Here is a 25,901-nt window from a genome sequence, read left to right as displayed (position 1 = left end):
AAAAAAGAAAATTGATTTGGCAGTATGACGCAGTGAAAAACCCTGAGCTGGAGACAACCAGGCTATAGCTGCTCACAGATTACAGGGCGAGCTGCAGTCACACGGAGACCGTGCAGACAGCCGTAAACGGCGCTGCAAGGCCCAAAAACCCTCCTCTACTTTATCCTATGTAGTGTTTTTCCACAAATTAGCTGGAGACGGGTGGAAAGACACTAATAGGATTTTTTTAAATTAATTAGCAGCAGACTACACTACTTTGAAAAAAAAGAAAATTGATTTGGCGGTATGACGCAGTGAAAAACCCTGAGCTGGAGACAACCAGGCTACAGCTGCTCACAGATTACAGGGCGAGCTGCAGTCACACGGAGACCGTGCAGACAGCCGTAAACGGCGCTGCAAGGCCCAAAAACCCTCCTCTACTTTATCCTATGTAGTGTTTTTCCACAAATTAGCTGGAGACGGGTGGAAAGACACTAATAGGATTTTTTTAAATTAATTAGCAGCAGACTACACTACTTTGAAAAAAAAGAAAATTGATTTGGCGGTATGACGCAGTGAAAAACCCTGAGCTGGAGACAACCAGGCTACAGCTGCTCACAGATTACAGGGCGAGCTGCAGTCACACGGAGACCGTGCAGACAGCCGTAAACGGCGCTGCAAGGCCCAAAAACCCTCCTCTACTTTATCCTATGTAGTGTTTTTCCACAAATTAGCTGGAGACGGGTGGAAAGACACTAATAGGATTTTTTAAAATAAATTAGCAGCAGACTACACTACTTTGAAAAAAAAGAAAATTGATTTGGCGGTATGACGCAGTGAAAAACCCTGAGCTGGAGACAACCAGGCTATAGCTGCTCACAGATTACAGGGCGAGCTGCAGTCACACGGAGACCGTGCAGACAGCCGTAAACGGCGCTGCAAGGCCCAAAAACCCTCCTCTACTTTATCCTATGTAGTGTTTTTCCACAAATTAGCTGGAGACGGGTGGAAAGACACTAATAGGATTTTTTTGAATAAATTAGCAGCAGACTACACTACTTGGGAAAAAAAAAAAAAAAAGGAACAGTATGAGGCAATGAACCACCCTCCCTGAACTGAATACAACCAACTATGGATGGCCTATGTGGCTGCACTCAGACTGGAGACTGGGCTGCACTCACACACACACACACACACACACAGACCCTGCAGATCGCTGTGAAAACAGCGCTACAAGGCAAAAGCAAGGTGAATAGTAGGTGAACACAGCGGTTGCTAAATTAGCCTTTGGAAAGCACAAAGAAGCAAATCGCTATCTCTAAACTGTCCCTCAGTCAGCAAACAGCGTCCTGTCACTAACTGAATTCACAGCAGAGTGATCGCAAAATGGCGCCAGCGACTTTTAAACTGCATCATGACATCATTACACCAGCCAATCACAGCCTTGCCAGTAGTTTCATGCCCTCCATGCTAAACAGGATGTGCCCACACTTGGAATCAATCTCATTGGCTGAATTTCTGCTTTTTGAATCTTAGAACTTCCGATTCCGGTATCCGATACGCGGCAAGTATCGGAATCCCGGTATCGGAATTCCGATACCGCAAGTATCGGCCGATACCCGATACTTGCGGTATCGGAATGCTCAACACTAAAAGTAACCCAATTTATCTAATTGGTACAGAAATGCTAAAGAAAATGCACCAAATTCTCATTGTGGGAACATAATCTAGAAGCCATAGTTCACATGCAGCATTTTTTTCTGTAGTCAAAACCTGCTCTACTGGTAGTAAAAACACATTCAAAATGCATTTTTTTCTTGCTTTTTTATGGCGGTTTTATTTTGGGAGTGCAGATCATATGTGTGATTTGATAAAGTTAGCTTTATTCACCAAAAAGCACTGCAAAAACACTGTAAAAATGATACTGGTTTCCTGTTCAATTGGCCCAAATGCATGTGTGTGTGAGATAGGCTAACAAATAAATCTTTTTCTATTGAAATGAAAAGAAAAAATGATGAAATCAGAAATTCGAACCAAATGGACGTATTTTGCCCCCTGTGTTGGGAGTGTCATATATTAATCCATATTACCTTGTATCTCTAAACCTAAGAAGAGAATATTTTATTGTCCTGAAGCTTATTAGCAGATGTATTATATACTGCACGCTACTGACACCCTATTGGAACCATTGATGTATGATTGTTGGCAGCATTGTAGTAACTGTACATATTTCTATTTTTCAGCTGAGTATGCGAGACATTGGTGTGGACTACTTATTGATGATACCGGGGTGTTCAGCCCATGTCACCCTCTAGTGGAGCCAGATATGTACTACAGGGTAAATAACTTTTATCTGAAATAAAATATGGTTTAGAATTTGTTTTATTTTTATCAACAGCACTGTGCATCAGTTATCAATTTTGATAAGGTCTACAGTTGCCTGAACAATATTCACTACAAGACATTTAGTGGTCATTATCATTAGAATTGAGCGACTTTTACTTTTTTGGGGTCGAGTCAAAAGTCGAGTCGAGTGAAGTCGGCCGATTATCGCGAAAAGTCTCGGATCGACCGAAACATGAAACCTAATGCAAGTCAATGGGGAAGCATAGTCGGCAGTGAGTGGAGGCCAGGAAAACACCTACAGTGCCCATTTTAATGGCAAAAACATCCATTCTTGTTACTGAAGCTTGTCAATCTTAATTTACTTTATAATAATAGATAGGCATTGGAAATTGGGGGTCATTTGGCTAAAGTTGTGGGGGGTAGGGTGTTTGATTCATCCTTTCCTTACCCGTTGGCTGCATGCTGGCTGCAATATGGGATTGAAGTTCATTCTCTGTCCTCCATAGTACACGCCTGCGCAAGGCAAGATTGCCTTGTGCAGGCATGTACTACGGAGGACAGAGAATGAACTTCAATCCCATATTGCAGCCAGCATGCAGCCAGCGGGTAAGGAAAGGGTGAATCAAACACCCGAAAACCCCGCCCCTATGGCTAAAGATTGTTCCCTCCAAATTCAGGTGACAGTGTCCCTTTAATATCTGATACTATAGGCCGAAAGCCTAAAGACTGAAGCTCAGCTTTATACAGTGGAGGACAACACCAGGGAGCGGCACACACCGTTAGTAGGGCCCAACCAAAGTTGAAGGCCAAATGCATTTTAATATCTGATACTATAGGCCGAAAGCCTAAAGACTGAAGCTCAGCTTTATACAGTGGAGGACAACACCAGGGAGCGGCACACACCGTTAGTAGGGCCCAACCAAAGTTGAAGGCCAAATGCAGTTTAATATCTGATACTATAGGCCGAAAGCCTAAAGACTGAAGCTCAGCTTTATACAGTGGAGGACAACACCAGGGAGCGGCACACACCGTTAGTAGGGCCCAACCAAAGTTGAAGGCCAAATGCAGTTTAATATCTGCTACTATAGGCCGAAAGCCTAAACTGAAGCTCAGCTTTATACAGTGGAGGACAAAACCAGGGAGTGGCAAACACCGTTAGTAGGGCCCAACCAAAGTTGAAGGCCAAATGCAGTTTAATATCTGATACTATAGGCCGAAAGCCTAAAGACTGAAGCTCAGCTTTATACAGTGGAGGACAACACCAGGGAGTGGCACACACCGTTACTAGGCCCCAACCAAAGTAGTAGGCCAACTGCAGTGTGACATTAAAAAATACTTAATGAGAGCCTGAAGGTTGACGCTCAGACAAGGAAACCTGGAGGAGAACACCAAGGAGTAGGAGAACACCAAGGAGCGGCAGACACCGTTACTAGGCCCCAACCAAAGTAGTAGGCCAACTGCAGTGTGTCATTAAAAAATACTTAATGAGAGCCTGAAGGTTGAAGCTCAGACAAGGAAACCTGGAGGAGAACACCAAGGAGGAGGAGAACACCAAGGAGCGGCAGACACCGTTACTAGGCCCCAACCAAAGTAGTAGGCCAACTGCAGTGTGACATTAAAAAATACTTAATGAGAGCCTGAAGGTTGAAGCTCAGACAAGGAATCCTGGAGGAGAACACCAAGGAGGAGGAGAACACCAAGGAGCGGCAGACACCGTTACTAGGCCCCAACCAAAGTAGTAGAACAACTGCAGTGTGACATTAAAAAATACTTAATGAGAGCCTGAAGGTTGAAGCTCAGACAAGGAAACCTGGAGGAGAACACCAAGGAGGAGGAGAACACCGTTACTAGGCCCCAACCCAAGTAGTATGGCAACTGTAGTGTTACATTTAAAAATACTTAATGAGAGCCAGAAGGTTGAAGCTCAGACAAGGCAACCTGGAGGAGAACACCAAGGAGGAGGAGAACACCGTTACTAGGCCCCAACCAAAGTAGTAGGCCAACTGCAGTGTGACATTAAAAAATACTTAATGAGAGCCTGAAGGTTGAAGCTCAGACAAGGAAACCTGGAGGAGAACACCAAGGAGGAGGAGAACACCAAGGAGCGGCAGACACCGTTACTAGGCCCCAACCAAAGTAGTAGGCCAACTGCAGTGTGTCATTAAAAAATACTTAATGAGAGCCTGAAGGTTGAAGCTCAGACAAGGAAACCTGGAGGAGAACACCAAGGAGGAGGAGAACACCAAGGAGCGGCAGACACCGTTACTAGGCCCCAACCAAAGTAGTAGGCCAACTGCAGTGTGACATTAAAAAATACTTAATGAGAGCCTGAATGTTGAAGCTCAGACAAGAAAACCTGGAGGAGAACACCAAGGAGCGGCAGACACCGTTACTAGGACCCAACCAAAGTAGTAGGCCAACTGCAGTGTGACATTAAAAAATACTTAATGAGAGCCTGAAGGTTGAAGCTCAGACAAGGAAACCTGGAGGAGAACACCAAGGAGGAGGAGAACACCAAGGAGCGGCAGACACTGTTACTAGGCCCCAACCAGAGTAGTAGGGCAACTGCAGTGTGGCATTAAAAAATACTTAATGAGAGCCTGAAGGTTGAAGCTCAGACAAAGAAACCTGGAGGAGAACACCAAGGAGCAGGAGAACACCAAGGAGCGGCAGACACCATTACTAGGCCCCAACCAAAGTAGTAGGGCAACTGCAGTGTGACATTAAAAAATACTTAATGAGAGCCTGAAGGTTGAAGCTCAGACAAGGAAACCTGGAGGAGAACACCAAGGAGGAGGAGAACACCAAGGAGGAGGAGAACACCAATGAGCGGCAGACACCGTTACTAGGCGCCGACCAAAGTAGTAGGGCAACTGATGTCTTATATAAACAACTACTTAATGAGATCCTGAAGGTTGAAGTTCAGCTTTTTCAGTGGAGGACAGCGTGATTGAGTGGCGCCGCAGACAGACAAATGTAGTATGTGTTAACTTAAAAAGTTGGCTCTATGCATTTTTAAATTAGTTACAGGGGTACACAGGCAGCATTGGTGTGGTCAGTGGAGGACAATTGGAAGGAGGGACCGCAGACAGACTTCCTAGGCCTAAAATAATAAAATAGGCTCTATGCAGCTTCCATTAGGTGGCAGGGGTACACAGGCAGTATTGGTGTGGTCAACGTAGGACAATTGGAAGGAGGGACCGCAGATAGACTTCCTAGGCCCAAAATAGTAAATTAGGCTCTATGCAGCTTCCATTAGGTGGCAGGAGTACACAGGCAGCATTGGTGTGGTCAGCGGAGGACAATTGGAAGGAGGGACCGCAGACAGACTTCCTAGGCCCAAAATATTAAATTAGGCTCTATGCAACTTAAATTTGGCTACAGGGGTACACAGGCAGCATTAGTGTGGTCAGTGGAGGACAATTGGAAGGAGGGACCGCAGACAGACTTCCTAGGCCCAAAATATTAAAATAGGCTCTATGCAACTTAAATTTGGCTACAGGGGTACACAGGCAGCATTGGTGTGGTCAGCGGAGGACAATTGGAAGGAGTGTCTGACACAGTAAGTACTCCGAGTCCCAAAACCTAAATTGATGTTAATGTGTCCCAAACAAAAACAAAACCAAAAAAAAAAAAAAGGGTGGCATACTTAGGTACAGGGGTGTGCTCCTATGCTGACTTTCAGACATTGTAATTTGGCGCAAAGTATTTACTGATGTAAATGTAGGACAGGGCCCCTGACTATTTTAACTAGCATCATACATGTCAACAAATTGTTATTGTCTGTGCCAGGCATGGAAGGATTTCAGCGCATAGACTAAACAGTGGTGGAGCAGCGACAGATAATTTTGCAAGTGGTAGAGCACTGTTTGACCTTGGGGGGGACACTCTCTCCTGGCCGGCGGTACAAGCCCAGGGCTCCTCATGTTACAACAGTGTGTCTGACGTTGGGTGCGCGCCACCACCGCCAGAGACACTTCATTGTACTATGAGGGACCCAGTGCCAGTGCCGTCGACCAAAAGTGGGCACACCCACCTCTTCAGACAAACGGCACTCTGACGGATGCTTGCGACAACTAGCGAGACCACGGCCCCATGGGGGGAGTTAGGCCATTTAGGGAGGTGTAAACATGTCATATGCTGGACAAACAGCAGCTGCAAATTAAGAGATTGGAACAGTCAGTAACACCAGTCCCAAAGCAAGACCTTTTTACAGGAAAGCTAGGTGTCAGCCGGGAAAGGTGGGGCAAAATAATTTGAAATCCATGAGTGGTTCATTTTAATGAAGGTTAGATCATCAACATTTTGGGTAGCCAGATGAGTCTTTTTTTCGGTCAGTATTGAACCAGCAGCACTGAATACTCTTTCTGATAGCACACTAGCTGCTGGGCAAGCCAATTCAGGCCAGGTGTCTATTTTGGATGCCCAGTAATCAAAGGGGAATGACGGTTGAGGGAGAACATCGGTAATGGAGGAAAAATAGTTAGTAACCATACTGGACAAATGTTGTCTCCTGTCGCTTTGAATGGATGCTGCTGTACCTGTCGTGTCTGCGGTCATTGCGAAATCACTCCACAACCTGGTCAGAAAACCCCTCTGTCCTACGCCACTTCTGATCTGTGCACCTCTAACACCTCTACCCTGTTGCCTGTTATGATCCGGTGACCTCAGAGCCGCATGAGACTTTCTCAGGAGAAGGTGGAAGCTGTACTGACCACAAACCCTAAACTGACACCGCAACTAGAAGTAGCCGTGGGGTGTACCTAACACATCCTAGACACCTCGACACAGCCGGAGGACTAAATACCCCTATAGATGGAAATAGGAATTCTATCTTGCCTCAGAGCAGAACCCCAAAGGATAGCCAGCCCCCCACAAATAATGACTGTGAGTATGAGAGGAAAGACAAACGCAGGCAGAAATCAGGATTTAGCAAAAGAGGCCATGCTAGCTAAATAGGAAAGGATAGGACAGAATACTAAGCGGTCAGTATTAAAACCCTAAAAATATCCACAGCAGATAATACAAGAATTCCACCATCTAACTAAAGATATGGAATGTATCCCTGCATCTCCTGAGAATCCAACTTGACTGAAAATATCCAAACACAGTCTAAGCTGGACAAGAAAAAACAATGAATAGCACTGAATTGTAAAGCACACCGCATGTGTGCAGCAGAAACAAAACCAGACACTTATCTTGGCTGAATTGGCAGCAGGGCAGGAGGAACCAGACAGAGATGCATAACCTCCAAGAACAATGGACAACTGGCAAGGGCTAATGAATCCTGAACACCTAAATACCCCAGTCAGAGCTGCAATCAGCAGGAACACCTGCCCAGGATTGCAACCCAGGGACAACTGCATTACCACCAGCAAGCAGCGGAGGGAACCCAAGAGCAGAATTCACAACAGTTGCCCACTGCAGCTCGTGTGAGAACCATCACCGGCGCTGTGTGCTGGGAATGCCTGAATCAAACGGTCTACAAGAGTAGTTTGTTTGGTTGCCAATATCTGTTCGAGGTTCTCATGTGGCATGATATTTTGCAATTTGCCTTTATAGCGAGGATCAAGGAGGCAGGCCAACCAGTAATCGTCATATGTCATCATTTTTATAATGCGTGGGTCCCTTTTGAGGATACGCAAGGCATAATCCGCCATGTGGGCCAATGTTCCAGTTGTCAAGTCAGTGCATATGCTGGGTTGAGGAGCACTTTCTGGCAAATCAACGTCACTTGTCTACCTCAAAACCCCTGAACCCCGCCTTGCACCACCAGCAGTTTCTATTGCCCCCTGAGAAGCTTCCTCATCCAAAAAATAGTCATCCCCATCCTCCTCCTCGTCCTCCTCCTCTTCACCCACCACCTCGTCCTGTAGACTTCCCTGAGCAGACAATGGCTGACTGTCATCAAGGCTTCCCTCGTCCTTGGCTGAAGACGCCTGTTCCTTTATGTGCGTCAAACTTTGCATCAGCAGACGCATTAGGGGGATGCTAATGCTTATTATGGCGTTGTCTGCACTAACCAGCCGTGTGCATTCCTCAAAACACTGAAGGACTTGACACAGGTCTTGGAGCTTCGACCACTGCACAGCTGACAACTCCATGTCTGCCATCCAACTGCCTGCCCATGTATGTGTATCCTCCCACAAATACATAACAGCACGCCTCTGTTCGCACAGTCTATGAAGCATGTGCAGTGTGGAGTTCCACCTTGTTGCAACGTCGATGATTAGGCGATGCTGGGGAAGGTTCAAAGACCGCTGATGGTTCTGCGCACTTTCAGCAGCAGGTCGGGTAACCCCGGATAACTTTTCAGGAAGCACTGCACCACCAGGTTTAAGGTGTGAGCCAGGCAAGGAATGTGTTTCAGTTGTGAAAGGGCTATGGCAGCCATAAAATTCCTTCCGTTATCACTCACTACCTTGCCTGCCTCAAGATGTACAGTGCCCAGCCATGACCGAGTTTCTTGCTGCAAGAACTCGGACAGAACTTCCATGGTGTGTCTGTTGTCGCCCAAACACTTCATTGCCAATACAGCCTGCTGACGCTTGCCACTAGCTGTTCCATAATTGGACACCTTCGTGTGCAACAGTGGCAGCTGCGGATGGAGTGGTCGTGCGACTGCGGTCTGTGGACGAGCTCTCGCTTCAGCTGGAGGACGAGGAGGAGGGATGAACGCCTACAGCCAACTGTTTCCTAGACCGTGGGCTAGGCAGAACTGTCCCAATATTACTGTCCCCTGTGGACCCTGCATCCACCACATTAACCCAGTGTGCCGTGATGGAGACTTAACACCCCTGGCCATGCCTACTGGTCCATGCATCTGTTGTCAGGTGCACCTTTCTACTCACAGATTGCCTGAGCGCATGGACAATGCGGTGTTTTACATGCTGGTGGAGGGCTGGGATGGCTTTTCTCGAAAATAAGTGTCGACTGGGTAGCTCGTAGCGTGGTACAGCGTAGTCCATCAGGGCTTTGAAAGCTTCGGTTTCAACTAACCGGTAGGGCATCATCTCTAACGAGATTAGTCTAGCAATGTGGGCATTCAAACCCTGTGTACGCGGATGTGAGGATGAGTACATCCTTTTCCTAATGAGAGTCTCATGTAGGGTGAGCTGGACTGGAGAGCTGCATACAGTGGAACTAGCGGGTGTGCCGGTGGACATGGGTGACTGAGAGAGGGTTGGTGATGGTATTCTTGATGGTGCCCTACATACAGTTTTTCCAACCACGAACCTGGTGATTCCCTGACTGCTTTGGCCTTGCGACGAAACCGCAACATTACCTGCAGGTGGTGTGGTAAACAGTGGGCTTAGTGAGGGAAGGGATGTCGCGTTGCTGACTAGCTTCATTGTGAGAGGGTGCTGCAACATTAAGGGACGTTTGGTATTTTGTCCAGGCTTGCAAGTGCATGGTGGTTAAATGTCTATGCATGCAACTTGTATTTAAATTTTTAACATTCTGACCTCTGCTGAAGGTCCTTGAGCATTTCTTACAGATGACTTTGCGCTGATCATTGGGATCTTGGTTAAAAAAATTCCAGACTGCACACTTCCTATCGGATACCTTTTCAGGCATTGCACACTGAGCTACTTTAACCTGATGGCCACGCTGTCCTACAACTGGTTTTGGTTTTGCCACACGTTTTTGGCCAGATACGGGCCTGCCAGATGGAACCTGTTGCGATGTTGATGCCTGCTGCGGCTCCTCCTCCTCTGCTTCAGAGCTACTGCCGCCTGCACCCTGTTTCCCCAATGGCTGCCAATCGGGGTCAACAACTGGGTCATCTATGAACTCCTCTTCTATGTTCTGTGCACCTTCCTCTGGGTCACCGTGTAAGCCGGTGCTATAGCGTTTGTGACGGGGCTCCATAGTCTCATCGGGGTCAGATTCTGGATCAGTACACTGCAAGGGCAATGTTCTGATCTGAGTCAAAGGAACAGCATAATAATCTTGCTGTGGCTGTGCATCTGTGCACTCCATGTCCGATTCATCTTGTAATGGGCATGGCCTGTTAACAATTTCCCTTTCTAACCCAGGCACGGTATGTGTAAAGAGCTCCATGGAGTAACCAGTTGTGTCGCCTGACGCATCCTTCACTGTTGTTCTGGGTAAAGGACACAAGGAAGCGACTTGTTCCTGACCGGGAGCATCCACTGACGACGCACTGCTCTGACATTTGGCACTTTCCAAGGAGGAGGCGAAAGAGCTAGAGGCAGAGTCAGCAATGAAAGCCAATACTTGTTCCTGCTGCTCCGGCTTCAAAATCGTTTTTCCTACTCCCAGAAAAGGGAGCCTTCGAGGCCTTGTGTAGCCAGACGATGACGCTGGCTCAACAACTCGAAACTTAGGGGCTATATTGCTTTTCCCACCACCACCTGATGCTCCACGACCACCACCACTACCATCATTACCAGCTGGCAATGACCGCCCACGGCCACGACCTCTTCCACCAGACTTCCTCATTCTTGGAAAAATGTTACCAAACTAACAACCCTTATGTGGTCCTGTAAAACCAGGTACAAGGTGTGCGTGAACTTGTTGTGAATGTAAATCTCGCTTTTTTATGTGTGGGAGAATGCAGTGAAAAATGAGGCCCACTGTATTACACTAGACAGTTTGATTGGCAGAAAGAGGCTGGCAGATATGGCACTAACAGGAGTGACGCAGATAAAAACACTGGCAATAGAAATGTCCCTCTTTATGTGTGGGAGAATCCAGGGAAAAATCAGGCCCACTGTATTACACAACACAGTTTTATTAGCAGAAAGAGGCTGGCAGATATGGCACTAACAGGAGTGACGCAGATAAAAACACTGGCAATAGAAATGTCCCTCTTTGTGTGTGGGAGAATGCAGTGAAAAATCAGGCCCACTATATTACAGTAGACAGTTTGATTGGCAGAAAGAGGCTGGCAGATATGCCACTAACAGGAGTGATGCAGATGCACACACTGGCAATAGAAATGTCCCTCTTTATGTGTGGGAGAATGCAGTGAAAAATCAGGCCCACTGTATTACACAACAACACAGTTTGATTAGCAGAAAGAGGCTGGCAGATATGGCACTAGCCGGACTGACGCAGATGCACACACTGGCAATAGAAATGTCCCTCTTTTTTTTGATATGGGAGACAAGGGATTGAATCAGGCCCACTATATCACGGTATAGTTCCTGTGGCACAAAATGACTGACACAGACAGCACTCGCACAGATGCACAGGTTTGGCAAGATTATTCTCCCTTTATTTTAATTTTTTTGGGGGATATGTGAGACAAGTGATTTAATCTGGCCCACTGTTATACAGTAGGTTTTCTGTGGCAGAAAAACAAAGACAGATGCCACACACAGGACTGGCACTAATGCAGATTTGCCAATCTTAATCTCCCACTTTTATTTTTTTTTTCTGGGAGAATTGTGAAGAAATCAGGCCCACTGCTACACAGTAGGTTTTCTGTGGCAGAAAAAAAAAAGATGCCACACACAGGACTGGCACTAATGCAGATTTGCCAATCTTAATCTCCCACTTTTATTTTTTTCTGAGAGAATTGTGAAGAAATCAGGCCCACTGTTACACAGTAGGCTTTCTGTGGCAGAAAAAAGATGCCACACACAGGACTGGCACTAATGCAGATTTGCCAATCTTAATCTCCCACTTTTATTTTTTTTTCTGGGAGAATTGTGAAGAAATCAGGCCCACTGTTACACAGTAGGTTTTCTGTGGCAGAAAAACAAAGACAGATGCCACACACAGGACTGGCACTAATGCAGATTTGCCAATCTTAATCTCCCACTTTAATTTTTTATTCTGGGAGAATTGTGAAGAAATCAGGCCCACTGTTACACTGTAGGTTTTCTGTGGCAGAAAAACAAAGACAGATGCCACACACAGGACTGGCACTGATGCAGATTTGCCAATCTTAATCTCCCACTTTTATTTTTGTTTCTGGGAGAATTGTGAAGAAATCAGGCCCACTGTTAAAAAAAGTAGGTTTTCTGTGGCAGAAAAACAAAGACAGATGCCACACACAGGACTGGCACTGATGCAGATTTGACAATCTTAATCTCCCACTTTTATTTTTTTTTTCTGGGAGAATTGTGAATAAATCGGGGCCACTGTATTAGAGTATATTTTCTGTGGCAAAAAGTGGCTTGAAGAGATATAACCAAAAAAAAAAAGGGACTGTACTCCAATTACTAACTCCCTACAGTTATCTCAGAAAAGTATGTCAGGCAGCAATAAAAAGGACTGCTGCACACAAAAGTCAAAAGTGTGGACAAACAAACAAGATAGCTGTGCAGAAAGGAAGGAGCAACAGGATTTGTGCTTTGAAAAAAGCAGTTGGTTTGCACAGCGGCGTACACACAGCAACGCAGCTATCAGGGAGCCTTATAACCTACAGAGCTGTTGCACAGAAATCGAGCCTCCACTGTCCCAAAAAGAAAAGGTGGTGTTGGACAGTGGAAATCGCTACAGCACAAGCGGTTTGGGGGTTAATTTACCCTGCCTGACGCTATCCCTGCTTCTGACGAAGCGGCAGCAACCTCTCCCTATGCTCAGATCAGCAGCAGTAAGATGGTAGTCGGCGGGAACGCCCCTATATAGCCCCTGTGACGCCGCAGAAACCAAGCCAATCACTGCCATGCCCTTCTCTAAGATGGTGGGGACCAAGACCTATGTCATCACGCTGCCCACACTCTGCGTGCACCTTCATTGGCTGAGAAATGGCGCTTTGAGCGTCATAGGAAACGCGACTTTGGCGCGAAGATCGTGTACCGCATGGCCGATCCCACGCTGGGATCGGGTCGGGTTCCATGAAACCTGACTTTGCCAAAAGTCGGCGACTTATGAAAATGACCGATCCGTTTCGCTCAACCCAAATTATCATTATTATTATTTTTCAATTGTGAAAAGCAATATTATTATTATTATTATTATAATTCAACAACCAAAATTATTATTGTTATTATTCAGTTGTGAAAAGCTAAATTATTATTATTGTCCGACAATCGCAATTATTATTATTATTATTATTATTAGACAAACAAAATTATTATTATTAGTATTATTAGTATTATCATTCAATTGTGAAAAGCAAAATTATTATTAAAGTTATTCGATAACAAAATTATTATTATTATTATTATTATTATCATTAGGCAAACAAAATTATTATTAGTAGTATTATTATTATTCAATTGTGAAAAGCAAAAATATTATTATTATTATTATTATTATTATTATTATTAAGCAACTCCATTTTCTGATATTTTGTACTACTTCCTGCCCCATCTATAAAGAGTTTAAAATTTCAATTTATTGTGATTTTATAGGGCTTAATGATGAAACAACCTCCTTACAAAAAAAATAACTATTTTAAATAACATAACTTTACATTATGTAATAAATGAAAGGGTTGTCCGAAAACATAATATTGATGATTCAGATCACCAGTATTATATCGGTACAGGGCCTGGCACCTCCACCAATCAGATGTCATTTGCTCTAAACATTGAATGGAGCTATGTACAACAAGCAGGAAACTCAGTAGGAATTCACCTCTGAGTCCAAAGAAGAGGACCAAAATTTATCAAAAATATAAACTTATTTTATTAAAGACATAAAAGATAAAAGGTACGGTACACAAAATACTAAAAATACCCAGGGAGACAAAAGGTCATTGCCCTAATTAATGTTGCTTAAATATATGCTGAAAAACACGGCGTATGATGATGTCCATTTGTCTGATATTGCCATATATGCTGAGTATATATTAAGATAAAATATACCAATATTCATTTAGTGCCCCACTTCGGGCATACTTATTGGGCTATTCTCTTATATAACACCAAGAGCACAACAATATCAAGCGTAAAGAAATGCAGCAGGTACGATAAGGTGCACAAAATGCGATATATAGCAGGACATAATATCAATTTAGCTAATGCTGTGGTAACATTGCCATATATGGTGAGTATATATTAAGATAAAATGTGCCAATATTCTTTTAGTGCCCAACACCGAGCGTACTTTTTAAATTATCCTCATATATAACACACCAGGCGCAAAGAACATTACCTGCTCTCTTTGGTATATGTCAAAGGACATAGCCACTATAAAAACATGATGTTTAGTATGTGCTATTAAAAAATCTTACTGTGTGCATGCTATCAGAAGGTCCTGTTGTTTGCGCCCAGTATATAAAGTGCAGTTTTTCCCCAGAAGAAGCTAAGGGCGAAACGTGCATCGGGGTGAACAGGGGAGCACGTCATTAACCTAAACTGCCTAATCTATCCACTTGTACACCGGCTGATTCACTGCTGTCAGGTATTATTCTTGATATTTGTTTTTCATATTATAATTGCGCATAATATATGCTTCATTTGGGCACTGTTAAAAGTTTAAAAACTTCACTTTATATACTGGGCGCAAACAACAGGACCTTCTGATAGCATGCACGCAGTAAGATTTTTTAATAGCACATACTAAACATCATGTTTTTATAGTGGCTATGTCCTTTGACATATACCAAAGAGAGCAGGTAATGTTCTTTGCACCTGGTGTGTTATATATGAGGATAATTTAAAAAGTACGCTCGGTGTTGGGCACTAAAAGAATATTGGCACATTTTATCTTAATATATACTCACCATATATGGCAATGTTACCACAGCATTAGCTAAATTGATATTATGTCCTGCTATATCTCGCATTTTGTGCACCTTATCGTACCTGCTGCATTTCTTTACGCTTGATATTGTTGTGCTCTTGGTGTTATATAAGAGAATAGCCCAATAAGTATGCCCGAGGTTGGGCACTAAATGAATATTGGTATATTTTATCTTAATATATACTCAGCATATATGGCAATATCAGACAAATGGACATCATCATACGCCGTGTTTTTCAGCATATATTTAAGCAACATTAATTAGGGCAATGACCTTTTGTCTCCCCTGGGTATTTTTTGTATTTTGTGTATCGTACCTTTTATCTTTTATGTCTTTAATAAAATAAGTTTATATTTTTGATAAATTTTGGTCCTCTTCTTTGGACTCAGAGGTGAATTCCTACTGAGTTTCCTGCTTGTTGTACATATGTTATGAAGTGCCAAAACCTATTATTCAGGACAATTGTTTAGTAATTGAATGAAGCTATACCAGAGGTGTCAAACTGCATTCCTCGAGGTCCGCCAACAGGTCATGTTTTCAGGATTTCCTTGTATTGCACAGGTGATAATTTAATCACCTGCACAGAATGATTCCAGCACCTTGTGGAATGCTAAGGTAATCCTGAAAACATGACCTGTTGGCAGCCCTCGAGGAATGCAGTTTGACACCTCTGAGCTATACTGTTCTGTGTGTTTCAAGGAGAGGTCATATCATTCTCTTTAAGGAAAACTGAAAAATGTTGTTTTTTTGTTTCCATTACATAAATCGCATGCATAGATCGGAACCCACATAAAAAAAACATTTTTAATGCATCAAAATATAATTTATTTGCAGAACTGTCTGATGGACACCTGTAGCTGTGATAACAGTGAAAGCTGCATGTGCGCTGCTCTCTTTTCTTATTCTAAAAAATGTGCAGCAAAAGGGATTATATTAAACGACTGGCAAAATACCGTTTGCAGTAAGTGAGGCATTGGTTTTCTATATTTGAGGTTTATGCACTAATAGACAGTGAGGTCGTATAGATAAAACATGGAAGAACAGCAGGCTGACTTTGGGACCAATACAATGTAATATTATAATAGTATGCCTTGCTTAATTTTTTATCCTACTGATTAGTGATGAGCGAGTGAACTCGTTGTTCGGGTTTTCATGAGCACAATCGGGTGGTCTCCGAGTATTTGTAAGTGCTCGGAGATTTAGTTTTTGTTGATGCAGCTGCATGATTTACAGCTACTAGCCAGGCTGAGTAAATGTGGGGGTTGCCTGGTTGCTAGGGAATCACAACATGTAATCAAGCTGTCTAGTAGCTGCAAATCATGCAGCTGCGGCAAGGAAAACTAAATCTCCGAGCAGTTACAAATACTCGGAGCTCACCCGAGCGTGCTCTGGAAAACCTGAGCAACGAGTATACTCACTCATCACTACCACTGATGATAAAAAGCATTTCACCAACGGACGACCCTCAAAATGTTTCATTAGAACATAAAAGGTTACTCTGAATTCAGCATATGACGTTTAATAATTATTTAATGAAAAAAATAAAACAAAGTTGTCTGCCTGCTGTTATTGCATGGGATTGATAATTTCCATGGAATCTGTCTCACTTATGTGATATTGTCATAGTTGCATGTTTTATTTTTATAGTTATAGCAATTATCCAAGAACCATGCGAGTCTGAGCATAGGTTGATACATTGTAGCAAAGAATCAGGAAGGATTTGTGATTTATTCACTTGCTGCTCAAATATTCTGCTCAGCTCAGTAGCATTATATAATAAATGGTAGTTCGAGCCATAGACCTTTGCCAGAGATGAGACTAATACTAACCCCAAAGCCGACCAGTTATTCCCATTGTTGCTCTATGTGATGCCTTTCCTTTAAAACTAGTATGGAAGTGAAACACAATATGTTGGAAAACTGTAAAACTTTTCATTTATACAGTACAAAAAAGCTTCATAAGAATTAGTGATAAGGTAGTGTGCTCGATACTCGAGTTTTCCAAGCATGCTCGGGTGTTCTCCGAGTATTTTGGGCATGCCTCGTAGATTATTTTTTTGTGTCCACAGCTGCATGATTTGTGGATGCTAGACAGCCTAAACACATGCAGGGATTGCCTGTTTGTTAGGAAATGCCCACATGTATTCAGGCTGTCAAGCAGCTGCAAATCATGCAGCTGCGGGACACAACCATAATCTATGAGCACTAACAAATACTCGGAGAACACCCGAGCATGCTTGGAAAACACGAGTAATGAGCACACTCGCTCATCACTAATAAGAATCCATCCACCATCTTAGTGAAAGTGTGGCTACCAGGAAAAAAAATAACATATTTCCTCCCAGAAGCTGCCGGCTTTCAGTCGCAGTTCAGTCTCACAGCACCACTCACTAATACTAGGAGCAGCAGCTGTAATCACACCTCAACACTTTGATTGATAGACGTCTCTGCATTGCATCTATGCACACTACTAATCACAATGCCGGGGCATGGGTACAGCCACCGATCACAGTATAGTGAGCAATGCTGTGAGCAATGACCATAGCCGCTCCATGAATGCCTCCATGACTGAAAGCTGGATCCCAAGAGGAAATATAAAAACAATAACACCGGCACTCGCCCAGAGAGAAACAACAGAGCCTAAGCTGCTGGAATCAAGACAGAGCCTGTGCTAAAATCTGTCCATATAAAGGTTCGACATATAATACTAAAAAGATACCGCGCTATAGCATTGTAACATGCAGATAGTGTATCATAAAGCCACAATGGGAATATAGTGTATTACCTAGTTGGCACAGATTCCACCCTTCTGGTGTTGTTAGAGTTAATCTACACAAGGATTCCCACGGGTTAATGTGTAACAGCAGGGGAAAGGGAGGGAGGGGGATTACGCCTGCAGTTCACACTGTCTCCTGCACGAATATATGTAAGTAGCAGATGCAGCTGACAGCTTACCTGTAAGCCCAGCATGCGATATCCCTAAGAAGGTGCTGTAATGACTGGGTATGGAGCCTGTTGCTTGGGGCAGACACCAGGGGAATCCGGTGCCGCGTGTGTCCGATGTGGAGGCGCTTGTGTAAAACCAGGGACTCCCCGGCCGAAGGCGTCCCTGGATACAGCGCGGGATAGGAATGAAATTGGTCGCTAAGCTCCGCCTACCTGTGACGTCACACTAAGGAAGGAGCATTGTAGTGCTCAAAGGAGTCCCGGGTTTTACACAAGTGCCTCCACATCGGACACACGCAGCACCGGATTCCCCTGGTGTCTGCTCCAAGCAAGAGGCTCCATACCCAGTCATTACAGCACCTTCTTAGGGATATCGTATGCTGTAATACACTATATTCCCATTGTGGCTTTATGCTACACTATCTGCATGTTACAATCCTATAGTGCGGTATCCAAGAGGAAATATGTTCAGAAGGGCAGAATTGTCACGCTATTTACCTGTAGATTAACCTTATATCTGCAGGTAATTAGTGTTATTTGATGTGACAGGTTCCCACTAAATATATACTATACATTATATAACATTCCTGAGACATGCAAGAGAACCTCCCCTAAACCACAACTATTAGATGTCAAGGATTATCATACAAAATAGTGTGAAAGTGTCTATAAAACGCATACAAAATCCAATTATTTGTACACACAAAATAATATTTTTCATAGAGGTATGATGAGAATTGCAGATAAATATGAAGGTTGGAATAAAGATTGCAAATATCCAAAGCCATTTTTCTCTCTCTTTTTGGATGACAATCTATGTCGCTCACTAGTATAATATAGGCTTTTGATATTATTCATTTTTTCCAACAACTGTTATTTATATGCCTTTGCAGGCAGGTATTCATCATACTGTCCTAGAACACAGGTGTATAGCTACAAGATTAGCTCGTGTCTACCCACGTGTCGATCTTTAAGTGAACCTGACATCCTCTGCAGAGTCCATTTTGATCCATTGGTTGGATGTACGTGTAAGCATGGGTATTATCTAAACAGTTCTGGTATCTGTATCCCGGCTTCCTCCTGTCCATGCTACTACAGAGGCCAAGAGGTTCTCCCAGGCCAGTCCATAACTGATAATGAACTCATTTGGTGAGTATTCTACATTTCATTTATCTATGTCAGACTGCTCCCAATTTCATCACATCTGTAATATCATTATTTGTATAAATTTTTTTGAAAGAAATCGTTTCTTTTACCCTGGAGAAATATATACTTGCTATAAAATGACCATGCGAATATCAGAAGTACTTGCAGTGAAGGTCAATGACAAAAGTCCAGGGACACCTACACATTACATCTAGAGGAGCTTTTATTACATCCCATTCTAAAGCCTCGAGCCTTAATATAAAGTTGCTACACCCATTACAGCCAAAATAGCTTCCACTCTTCTGTGAAAACTTTTGACATTATTTTGGAGTGTGCCTGTGGGAATTTTTTTGCCCAATTTTGGCAAAGATCGCAGTACATACAAGCTCTTTTTTTTCTTCACAGCTTGCAAGCTCTGCTCTGAAGCTGGACACATACCTGGATATGGCCAAATTCAGTGCCACTGTGCTCTTCATTAGCAATAGAGTGCACACAGTTCAGGCCAGCAGATAAGAAATGCTAATTGTCAGACTTGTCAATGAATCAAGTGAATCAGAAGCACACTGCTCCCCCGCCCTCAAACAGGAAGCTGTGAGGCAGGGAAGTGGTGTGCTTCTGAAGATCAATGCTGAGAGATAACCCATCACTTTAAAGAGTGAATGAAAGATTGAGTGGCAAATGAATGGGGCAAGTGTAATTGCCCTGTTTGGCCTAAAAAAATGACATGAATTTATTGAAAATTGTATCTATTACATAAAAAAAAGTTTAGTCAGAATGGTGATTAGACTACAAAGAACAACCAGTTACATTTCGTAAGAATATAGGTAAAATAATGGATTAACATTTATTAGGATATTCGATTTTCTTTTTACTTACATAGTGTCTGTAAGAAAGGAAAATTAAACTGCGTGGGACCTCCAGTTAAAGGTAAAATATGTTTTCAATCTTAATTTCATCATATGTATTTTTTATAGTATTTTACATAGTTCTCAGTGCCTTAAACAGAAATAGTAAGTTGAAAGCGTTGAAGGGTGAAACTCTAAATGTGCCTATTAGGGTTTCACCAAATTCACTACAATCCACATCAATACACATCAATGCCCATCATTCTGCTTTTAAGCCCAGAAATATGTTATTTTTTTAATATGGCTATTTGAGCCCCCTCTAGTGTGGCAGTTGTAGATAGCCACTGTAAATGTGTCACAGCAAGCAAGAAAAGCAGTATAGTGCAGTGACTGCTCATACTGCTCCCCAACTCCTGTCCTCAAGAGCCAAGAGCAGGATATGTTTTCAGGAATTCCTTAGTATTGATTAGGGATGAGTGGACCCATGGAAGATGCACTTTGTGCGTGGACTTTGTACGGCCCCCAAAGGATAGAATAAATATTCAAATGGCCCTTCGCAGAAAAAAGATTCCCCACCCCTGCCTTAGAGGACTAAAAAATAAATTAAAAACTAAAAAAACTTTGAAAATATATATATGGAAAATTTAAAATCTGAATCATTCTCATTTTCCCCCTTTAATAAAAAGATTTAAAAATAATATAAATCACATATATGGCATTGTTATGTCCATAACAGTCCAATCTATTAAAATGTAATAATAGTTAATACATTGATAAAAACTGTATAAAAAACTGTATTTTATCAATGTTAATACATTGATAAAAATTAAAAAAACAGAATTATTTTTTTGCTATGATCAATCAAAATGTTGTATTTCCAAAAATGTTAAGAGAAATGTTAGCTTTCCCCACAAAAACGAGCCCTCTATCAGCTCCATCAACATAAGAATCTCAAAAATTGTCAATGCAAAAAAAAGTTGTTTTTACACATTTCTGAATTTTTACTCCACTAAAATAATAATAATAATAATAATAAAAACTGGACAAGTTTTGTATCTAATTGTGCTGATATGGTGAATCATGATGTCAGGCTATGAGCTGACTTAATCCGGTGAGTTCTGGCTGTGGGTCAGTTTCCCTTTCTGTTGGACCACAGCTTGTGTGGTATCTGTCCAATTGTTGATAATGCTCTTGTCTTTGATGTTGTGTGTTGCTTCTATGCAAGTATTTCCACTTCCTCATTTTGGTTTGTCCTATCACATCTTGAGAGGGGCTATCTATACTCTACTGGCACATGCAGTCTTTCTTGACTATATTCCAACTTAGATGAATGATTGGAGTCACAGCTGCCCAGTGAAGGATTATCTTGCTGAAGTTTTCTCTATCACTTCTCCTGTTTGTTTCCATATTCCCCTTCTCCGATTTATTCCCATGTTATTACATTCAGGGTCTGGGGATTTTCACTTATACAAAAGCTCTTTTGAGGTCCCTTCCTTTTCTTCTGTCCTTTATTTATGACTGTGTCAACATGTCTTTAGCCATGCCCCAGCCTCTGTCTTTGTGCATTCCATTCTGTTGTTGAGGTTTTGCGTTGCACTTTGTGTATACCGTGTATACTCGAGTATAAGCCGACCCGAGTATAAGCCGACCCCCCTAATTTTGCCACAAAAAACTGGGAAAACTTATTGACTCGAGTATAAGCCTAGGGTGGAAAATGCAGCAGGTACCGGTGAATTTCAAAATTAAAAATAGATACTCCATACCGTTCATTATGGCCCCATAAATGCTCCACATAAAGCTGTGCCACATATAATGCTCTGCACCGTTAATTATGGCCCCATAGATGCTCCACATAAAGCTGTGCCATATATACAATGCTCTGCACCGTTGCCCCATAGCTGTGCCATATATATAATGCTCTGCACCGTTGCCCCATAGCTGTGCCATATAGTGCTCTGCACCGTTGCCCCATAGCTGTGTCATATAGTGCTCTGCACCATTGCCCCATAGCTGTGCCATATAGTGCTCTGCACCGTTGCCCCATAGCTGTGCCATATAGTGCTCTGCACCGTCCATTATTGCCCCATAGCTGTTGCTGCTGCTGCAATAAAAAAAACACATACTCACCTGTCTTGCTTGCAGCTCCTCGGCGCCATCTTCCCGGCGTCTCTCCGCACTGACTGATCAGGCAGAGGGCGCCACGCACACTATATGCCTTCCCCCTGCCTGTCTTCCCCGCTCCTTCCCCCTGCCTGTCTTCGGTGCTGCAGCCTCTTTCTCTATCAGCGGTCACCGGCACCGCTTCATTAGAGAAATGAATAGGCGGCTCCGCCCCTATGGGAGGTGGAGCCGCCTATTCATTTCTCTAATGAGCGGTCCCACGTGACCGCTCAGGGGAAGAGGCTGCGGCACCGAAGACAGTGTGACAGGCAGGGGGAGCGCCAGGATCGCCGGGACTAGGTAAGTATATGACAGTGCTCACCCGCCGACCCCACCACCGATCATGACTCGAGTATAAGCCGAGAGGGGCACTTTCAGCCCAAAAATTTGGGCTGAAAATCTCGGCTTATACTTGAGTATATACGGTAATTGAGGGAGCAGTTAAGGACACTCAGGATCAGCCGCTGATGAGTAGGGGTGCCATTGCATAATTTTAGAGTTGCCAACTGCTGCAGTTAGGCAGGGACAAATCTGGGAGAGGGTAGGAATTGTCTAGTCTGTATACAAACCTGTTGTGTGCAGGTTCAGCATCTCCCCTGATTTGTTCATCCCAGTCTGATAGTTAGGACTCAGTCATAATACCATCAACATTTGTATCCTCCTAGTATATTGCAGTCATCATATTATATAGTAAGGTGTACTTACAATTGCTCATTTTACCTTTCTACCCAATTAATTTTTCTCTTTTTCATTGGGTCTATGAAATCACATAATTAATAACAGAATGGTTGAATCCTTTTAAACTCTAGATAGAAACAGAAGTCTACTTTGTCTGCAAAAGTCATCCTCCTCTTCAATTCCTGGCCCAGCTGCTCCACTCCTCCCCCTTGCTGAGGACTTCACAGTGATGGGTCATGCAGGGGAAATTGATCTCCTTTTTCTACATAGAGCTTAGATGGATTCAGCTAGTTAGTTTATAATCAAGTAATGTAAGAGACGTAATGGAAAAGAGAAGGATCAACTTGGTAGAAAGGCAAAATTAGTAATTGTCAGTTTTTTAATTTTCAAAATTTCACCTCACTTGGATTTTTTCCATTTTGCCAGTATAATGTATAATAAAATGAATGCTATCATAAAAAAATACAGCTCATCCAACATAAAAACAAAGTCATTGTACATCTATGTGAACAATTAACTTATTATGGCCCTCTGTAAGAGAGGAGGAAAACCAAAACCCAAAACAAAAAAATTGGCTGGTTTGAGTATTTAGAAATGTAGTTACAATGACACTTTTTTATTTTTTCATTTTTCAATTCCTAGAGAACCCCTTTAATATTGATACTCTATGCTAATGATACACAATCATTTTAATGAACTGGATTTCACTTGTAAAATTCTCAAAGAAACTTTGGAGTGCTGTTTTACTTTCTTTTCTATAAAGAGGAATAGTTATTTGTAAAAAGAAAAATTGCATACAAAAGAAACATTAGACAGTCAATGAATGTACAACTGTGGTTGTTTCCTTCCCCTCTCATATCTTCAGTATTTTAAGATGAGTAGCTATTGAACTCTGAGACATGATGTTACCATCTTGAATTAGCAATCTGCCTGCAATGTATTAAAACAGAAAATTAACTATGTATTTTTTTCTGTCCTGTAACATTCTGTAATCTAGTTATATAATAGCCTTTGAACTACAGTTTCTTATTATTTTCCCTCACTTTTTAGAATGCAATTTACCAATGACTTTTGTTAGCTGTAATTCTCAAGCAGCCATAGGAGCAGAGTGTGCCAAAAGTTGTCAGACTCTAGAAATGAATTGTGTGAGTATGACAAAAATAAAAAATGGGCTATTTTAGTTTAAGTTAAGTTTATTCTTGTTAAATGATTTCTGTTGCTTTCTAAAGCTATCATTTAGCTATTAATTTCTTACATTTTTCAAGATCTCTGCTTGTATTCATCGAAAGTGAAAATATATTGTTTTCATATTATTGAGGAATATCTCTTATTGAGGAAAATCAATAATGTTATGTGATTTTATAAAAAGAAAATAAAGGAAAAAATAAATTGAAACAAAAATAAAATTACGTTCATCTAATATGTCTATTTAATTAAACTCCATACAATTCCACTAAATAGGTCATGTTGTAAAATTTAATTAATGCTAAATGCTAATGGATATAAACATAAATTCTATTTTAAAGCGTTCTTGTATGATTTAGAAAAAAATACAATACTTTAAGTTAAAAAACATCCATTGTTTTTAGACACTCTAAAAAATTTTAAGGGCATGTTTACAAAGAAAATGAGCAGAAACGCTTCAACTCCATAAAAAGGCTCAGGGTTCACATTCCCTAAGGTTAAGTTCCTACGAGTTTTTGGTGAGGTTTTGATGCTGCATATTTTCACAAAAAAGTGTAAAATTCAAAGCGACATAAAGTTTGACAAAGTGGATGCGATTTATAGAAATCTCACACCCACTGTTTCTTTTTTTTACGCAGAGTAAACTGACCTGCATTGTTTGTTTGAAATCCACAGTATGTCAATTTCTCTTGCGGGTACAATGAGTTTTATGTGCAGATTTCCACCATAGACTTGCATTAGATGTAAAATTCTGCAGGAAAAAACGCATGTGGTTTTTAGTGTGTTAATACTGCGGATTACCACTAAATACGCATGTACTCCACACATGAACATATCTATAAAGTTTTGTTCAAGAAAATCTAAAGTAGTATCGTAAAAGAAAACAGTTTTGTTTAATATGAATGCTAAAAGATGAAAAAAGCAGTGTAAAAAATGCACTAAAAATGCAGTGAAAAAAGCACAAGTGACTTAATTCACATGATAGGTGCAGAAATGTTAGAGAAAATCTGCAACATCAAAAACCTCATAGTGTAAGTGAAACCTAACTGTACGGCTACTGGCTGCATGTACACATTGAATATTTGGTGACTTTTTTACATCAAGATTTTTAAGCCAAAACCAGGAGTGGAACAATCAGACGAAAAGTATAATAGAAACCCGTCACCACTTCTGCATTTTCCACCCACTCCTGACTTTGGCTTACAAATAGTGATGTAAAATACTGACCAAATACTTAAAGACTGCAATTGGCGTAACAGAAAAACAAATACTATGTAGGAATTCTTCAAGCATTTGATGCCACTTTAAAGAAGTATAGAATTACAGTTTTTATGAATTTTCCCATATGTGCAAAAATATATCTAAATAAATATAAACAATGTAATAAATCACACTAAGTGTGAAAAATAAATAATTATACCCTATCTGTAAAAAAGTGCTTTATAGAAGAAAAAACAAGCATACCAGTAGTGTAACAATCTGTCAGCTCCTTGGATCACCCTTGAACCCTTATACAGGATTCTCTTTTTTTTGCCCCAATTTATGGCTGCAGAGTAGCTGTAGACTGTTGGAGAGAGCTCGGGAGATAAAAATAAAGAGTTTGAAGAAGAACCAGAAAATCAGTTTCTGAACAAAATCTAATACAAAAGTGTAGTCACTCATAGCCAGGTCATGGTCCTGGAGGTCAGGTAGAATAATGGGCAAAGTGTCCCAAATGAAATCGGCTTGAGTCTTTAGGGGATATTTCAAAACATGAACAAGGAAAAAGCTGGGTCAGAACACTAGTTAATTATTCCCAGAAGGGCATCAAATGCACCTAATGGAGGTTACATTTGACATTGATGTTAAGTGGTGGCTGAGCGTGCCCTTCTTTTCATTTGGTGAATCCAATCTGAGAATACAGAGCTCCTGGGAGGAGGTACAGAATAGCATACCAAACCAATGATG

At 42.0% G+C, this 25,901-nt stretch overlaps 1 protein-coding gene across 1 annotated transcript in view; it reads left to right on the top strand.

Moving 5' to 3' along the window:
• The window catches only part of LOC143803852 (mucin-5AC-like), a 394,146-nt gene that overhangs the window by 288,488 nt on the left and 79,757 nt on the right, over window positions 1-25,901 (top strand). Inside the window, exons 16-20 of the mRNA XM_077281617.1 lie at window positions 2,223-2,317; window positions 15,830-15,956; window positions 18,834-19,089; window positions 19,967-20,013; window positions 23,820-23,914. Coding sequence (XP_077137732.1) covers window positions 2,223-2,317; window positions 15,830-15,956; window positions 18,834-19,089; window positions 19,967-20,013; window positions 23,820-23,914 — 620 coding nt within the window. The remainder of the gene's footprint in view (window positions 1-2,222; window positions 2,318-15,829; window positions 15,957-18,833; window positions 19,090-19,966; window positions 20,014-23,819; window positions 23,915-25,901) is intronic.

The sequence above is a fragment of the Ranitomeya variabilis genome, chromosome 2 (assembly GCF_051348905.1).
Source record: "Ranitomeya variabilis isolate aRanVar5 chromosome 2, aRanVar5.hap1, whole genome shotgun sequence".
NCBI lineage: Eukaryota > Metazoa > Chordata > Amphibia > Anura > Dendrobatidae > Ranitomeya > Ranitomeya variabilis.
Note: the sequence above shows the minus strand (reverse complement) of the source record. Positions and strands in the feature narration are given on the sequence as shown.